The 6,000-nt window shown below is 36.9% G+C and overlaps 1 protein-coding gene across 1 annotated transcript in view; it reads right to left on the minus strand.

Moving 5' to 3' along the window:
* Positions 1-5,539, minus strand: part of COL5A2 (collagen type V alpha 2 chain) — a 146,907-nt gene extending 141,368 nt beyond the window's left edge. Inside the window, exon 1 of the mRNA XM_043577277.1 lies at positions 5,223-5,539. Within this exon, the coding sequence (XP_043433212.1) occupies positions 5,223-5,319 (97 nt within the window). The 5' untranslated portion in view covers positions 5,320-5,539. The remainder of the gene's footprint in view (positions 1-5,222) is intronic.
* Between the last annotated feature and the right edge of the window lie 461 nt (positions 5,540-6,000).

Below are 6,000 nucleotides of genomic sequence, written 5' to 3' on the forward strand. Positions count from 1 at the left end.
TCTGTGGCCATAGATTAACATTATTCCAAACTTGTAAGTCCCAGCTACTCAAAACAAAGATTTCTCTTTGTGTTTTTACCTCACAGTCAGCATTATGTGCATTTCTAGACTGACCAATACAATGAATTTTAGACCTGTGATGAAAAAGTGTGCTAAAAATGTGAAGACAGGAAGCAAGAGAGAAAATGTAAATTATATAACCACCTGGAAATATATTTTAATAAGATGTACTCATTGCATAGTAGAATGATTTACCTAACTGCCATGAAGAAGATTTGGGCATTGAGTTATTTTTCCAGAAATGATGGTGAATTTGCCACAGTTTCTCTTCAAACTTTAATTAGGCAACTTTGTAAGTGAAAGGAATAAGTAGAATAGCAAGTTATTTCCACACCACAGTTGTGTAGTCTTGGAACAAGAAGCCAACTGGTCCACATCAATATCAAAAGGATGTTAGGCAGAGATGCAGTATAGTGGTTAACCAACAGGAATCAGAATCACCTAGAGAGCTTCCCAAATCCCATCCAAACCATCTACATCAAGATATCTGGAAAAGAGGGAAGCCTAGAATCTATATGAGTAACAAGCTCTTCAGATGATTATTCAGCCAGGTCAACGTGGATCTGTGGATTGCTTACCCACTAACCTAAAGAGTCATGGTCAAAGCACATGTTGTTCTGTCGATATATAAAAAATTATCTGTATCGGGGCGCCTGGGTGGCGCAGTCGGTTAAGCGTCCGACTTCAGCCAGGTCACGATCTCGCGGTCCATGAGTTCGAGCCCCGCGTCGGGCTCTGGGCTGATGGCTCAGAGCCTGGAGCCTGTTTCCGATTCTGTGTCTCCCTCTCTCTCTGCCCCTCCCCCGTTCATGCTCTGTCTCTCTCTGTCCCAAAAATAAATAAACATTGAAAAAAAAATTAAAAAAAAAAAAATTATCTGTATCTATCAATCTACCAGTCTACATCTATAGAGAGAGATATAGTCTTCAAAATAAAGCCTCACTTTAGTTTGGATAAAAGTTATAGGTACTTCTAAATGTATTTTAAAAGAATTAGAAAGCAAAAAGCTGCAGTCTAATTTAAGTGCCATCCAATGTTCTTGGCTTCATGGACTACTTGGAAGTGACCAATAACAAGGGTACATCTGGTCACACAACTATATCCTGCCCAGTGAAACTAGATCTATTCCAATGAAAGTGGGTGACAGTTACACTCATTGCAGTTGGGACTATATTTGCCTCCTAACAGCTATTCTCTCTTTTATTTCTTTCATAACATAATTCTATTCAGTAGAGTACACTGCTAGTGCTACTCACCTAAAAGACTGCATTTCCCAGCCACCCTTGTAGCTTTGTGTGACCATATGACCGAATTCTGGCCACAAGTAAGTTGAAATGGGATGAAGACTTAATAGTCTCCATGAATAAAGAGAGAATCACAGCCTTCGTCTCTCATCCTCTATCCAGATGCCTGGAAAGTAAATGTAACGGCTGGAAATTCAGCAGCCATCTAAGACCATAACATCAAGGATTATACCCCAGGAATATGAGAGTAGAGAACTAGAAAGAGATGGAGTCTTTGATGACTTTGTAGAGCTAATATACCAGCCTTTCACTACCTAACTAAAACTTTCTTTTATTAAAAAAAAAAAAAAGCACTTTAAAAAAAAATTTAAACAATTGCATTCTGGTATATGCAGCTGAATCTAGATTAAAACATCCACTATGAAAGAAAAGGCTGTATGTCCTACATAATCCAAAGTATCTATTTCAATAGTAATGAGTTTAAAACAATTTATGAGTTTTCAAGTATCTTAAGCTATGTATTCATATTCTCTACTTCCTATAAAATGATCCAATCCAAGTACTACTTAGTAATGTACTAAGTACCATTTAAAACGATCTGGGCCAAGTAGTACTAAGTAATGAGCACTTGTGTCTTCAAGTTTGTATTATAATAATGAGATAAATGGTAGATGTGACATAAAAATGGAAGAAACCATGATATAAAAAGGACTCTGAGCCCTTCATCTCTTAGTAATCAGAAGCTGGCTTGGGTCCAGGATATCAGTGTAGGGTTGCAACAAGAGGGTTGCAAATTTATGGTCCATGAGCCAGACTTGGCACTCAGAGATATTGTATTTGGCTTATGCCATGCTTTCTGGAAAACACTGGTTTTGAATGCCTTAAAGTGGGCATACGCATCTTCAGTTCTCCACAGGTCCATCATCCCCCGTTGATACAAACACTCACTTGCTTCACTTGTTTATGTCACCTACCTGGTCTCTGGAAATAAATGGTACAATGCTGCACCTTTCCTTCTCCCCATTCTTTCTCTGTTGTTGAAATCAACGATTCATATCAAAGATTATATTCTCAGATTAAGTCTGTCCATTTCTAATAACAAAAATGTGCATAACTCAATAGGTGTTAGACCTTTGTTTAGGAGTATAAAAATTACTATAAATTCATAGTATTTTCTCCTAGAAAAAACAAATGGGGAACCTTTTAAAGCATCCCACCACCACCATCACAAACACATATACCCCAAAAATCATGAAAAGCTGGTTTTGTCTTCTTAACTCTGCTTCTTGTTACTGAATAGTGTCAACTAAAGTTAGCCCAACTTCCCTTCAGTTCTTAGGAATGTGAAAAATTAATTCAGTTCTTATATTTTTGATAGGTAGTAATTATCTGGGCCTATATGTCCCAAAACTTTATTTATTTACTCTTATCTCATCATTCATAAGTATTTCTATCAGGCAGACACTGTGCTTATGTTGACATTTCTGGTAAATAAACATAGTCAAACAGATAAAAAATATACCTTGAAGTCTTGAAAAGAAAACTATACAAGCTTGTAAACATGTAGTTACCTGTGATAACACGTGTCTACATTTCAAAGGGGACATATTTTTACACAAAATCACTACCACATTATATCACTTAGTTATAGCCAAAATTTGAAAAATATACTTGTTTTGCCTGTGAACCTTAGCTTTTCTTTAGTTTAAAGCATTTACTTGAACTTACTCTTCCCCAAACTTAAAATCACATGGAGTTTCAAAATTCTGACACTTTTATTAAGCTTGTGTCAAGCCTGAACAGGGGGAATAAAGTATTGCCAAGTATCCATTCAATATAACTGAAACCAAAATATGAACAGTAAGTAAGTACAATACAAGTTACAAAATTCTGAATATACTAGATTCTGGAATTCTTGTGTATATTACCTTTAATTTGGGCCATACAACTTTCTATTGCTATTGAATTTTTATCACATATTTTCTCCTGGGTTGAGTAATAAAACAGAGGAATTTAAGTTTTACCATGTGTATGTACGGAATTATACTTTTTCTGTAAAATCTGATGTTTGGGATTCCGATTGCTGTGCTGTTTGGTTATATAGGGGGAAGAGGGGTTGGTATGGAGATGGAGACTGTTTTGCACCAAATATAAAATTTCTAAAATTTAGGTAAATTAATATTAGAAAACATTAAACTCTCCTTATTTTTCAATAACACCTACAGAGTAATTACAATTATTTGGGAAAGTCTTTTAACATATGCCTATTCCATATACCTTATGAAACACTCTTTTCGTTTATTCATATGATCAATTATTTCCACACTTTATAAAAGTAAGTTGTTTATTTTAAAGTATATTGACATGGAAAATTGTGTTAATTAAGTTTTAAACTAAAGTTGTTGATTGTTTTGGTGGGGGAGGGGAGTGAACTGTTCCTTTTATAATTAAATTTGCTATTTCTATTGTAATTTTTCCATATTTTTTCCTCCCCTTTCCTGACTCCTAGTACCTATTCAATTATTTTCGCCTCCCCTCCAAACAACTAATGTTTTTCACACCATTTCAAAGAAACTCAACAGTTTTACCTTTTATGAATTGCCTCGTTTTTTAAAACATAAAAAGTAACGTAAAAAGTTACAAGATTTTAGAAAGTGCCCCCTCTATGGGACTCTGGACAGATTGTTGGGTATTCATCTCACATTCTTATTTTCACTCTTTAAATGATTTTTAGACCTTGTGGCCTGTAGATTAATTTTATGAACATCTTCATAGCAAAAATACACAGAAGCAGGTATTAAAAAATGTACACACACATATGCATATATCTGTATATATATATATACACTCAAAATATATATAAAAGACAATAACAGAAAAGTTTCAATGTGTTAAGTTTTAAAAGCTTGAGTTTGATGTTAAATAGTTATGAAAATGTACATGGTCTATTATGAAAAAAAACATGTCTGGAGAATAAGGATTTAATAACCAGTGGAACCAATTTAAATGTTTTCTTATATTCTATAGCAGCCATGCGTTTTTGCTTAACCATACCATGCCACCCAACTCTAACCATGAGCAAATTGCATAGGAAAAAAAAAATCGGTAACCAGGCAAGATTTGCCTTAAACCAGAAAAAAGAAATGAAACTTGTGTCTAAAGGATAATGCCCATGCAAATACTCCATGATAAATACATTATATATAAGGCATGCCGATTTGCAGCCTTCCGCCATCCAGCAGGGAGCCACCACTGTCCTGATAATCAAGTCAGTAGGGTGGGAAAATACCACTGTTTAAGAAATCTGGCTTCTATCAGCCTCTGTCACGGACAAGTAAACGAGACTGTCTCTCAGTAAGCAAAAGTGGTTTAAGATCACAAATGAAAATGGGAAAGAAGTAAAAGCCTGTAAAGAGAAAAGAATAAGGAGCCAAAGACAAAGAAAAATCAGTTATCAGAGTGGCTGCAGAGGTTTTTCTAAACAAAGAATTGTATGAAGCAGCTGAAGTTCCGTACAAAAAAAGACTCCACCCTACCCAGCTCCTGCTGCGACTTTTCCTTGCTCTGAAAACTCCAGCCCACAGAACAGAACTCCTCAGGCTAAAAGTGCCTTTAGTGCTCCGTTTTAAGCACTCTCCATTTCTTTTAAAGTTCCCACTGTCCACATTCAGGCAAAAGGACTTCTCCTAGGGTTTCCCAGAAACATGCAGCCCAACAGCAGATGGAGAAGCTCCGTATTTACAAATATCCTGATTGTCTTCCGAGAGAGAGCCGTTTCCCAGGTGCAAATCTGTCAGCCCCCTTCTCAACTTCAAACCAGAACTTCCTCTTCACGCTCTTCCTTCCCGAGGCTTAACATTCCACCTATTTCCCAAACCGTGCAGTAAACACCACAAGCAAAGCAAACAGCAAACTCACCATCCTCGCCTTCTTCCTGGGCTTTTATTGAGACAAACTGCCCTAATAAAACAGTAAGAATGAGGAGAGGTCTTGCTTCCACCCAGTTTGCCATCATGTCTAAATATTAGACATGTGGGTCCTCCTGGGAGTGAAAAGTAGATTCTAAGGTTATTGTAGCACCATGAAGTCAGCTGCGGGCTCTTTTAGCACCAGCCCCAGGGCAGCCTTTGCAAACCCCCTTTTTCAGCACCAGCTCCAGCACAGTCTGAGAAACTTTTTTCAAGCGATGCAGCTTTAAATAGGAAGAATGCTGCCTCCACTTCTTTTCCTGCCCCTTTTCAGCTTGTTCAGGCTCATAACCATCCAGTGTCTGCCAAGCAACGGTCTGATTGATGGTAAACAACCAAATCAGAACACGCGCCTCTGTGCCTTGAACTGTCCCTACTTCACTTATGTTTTAAACACAAATGAGGGCTTAATCACAGGAACAAATGTTTATTTCTCTTTCTCTTTCTTTCTTTCTTTTGTTTTTTAACAGAAAGCCTGTTAGAAGGAAATAGTCCTATTCTCCCCTCCCTAATCCTTCCCCCAGACACACACCCCTTCCCTTTTTTCCCTATAAGCTACACAGCCTTTTTGCCTACTCTTTGGTGTCTGGATAATTCAGGACTCTTGTCTACCTTAAACTTTTAAAGGATCAAATTTTAACCCTTTCTTTTCACTGAAGAGGAAGTATTCTTGTCTCCTTGACAGACTGTGTTTCTTTTTCCAGATTCAGTTTCTTTTCCCAGATTCT

The sequence above is a fragment of the Prionailurus bengalensis genome, chromosome C1 (assembly GCF_016509475.1).
Source record: "Prionailurus bengalensis isolate Pbe53 chromosome C1, Fcat_Pben_1.1_paternal_pri, whole genome shotgun sequence".
In the NCBI taxonomy this organism is placed as follows: domain Eukaryota; kingdom Metazoa; phylum Chordata; class Mammalia; order Carnivora; family Felidae; genus Prionailurus; species Prionailurus bengalensis.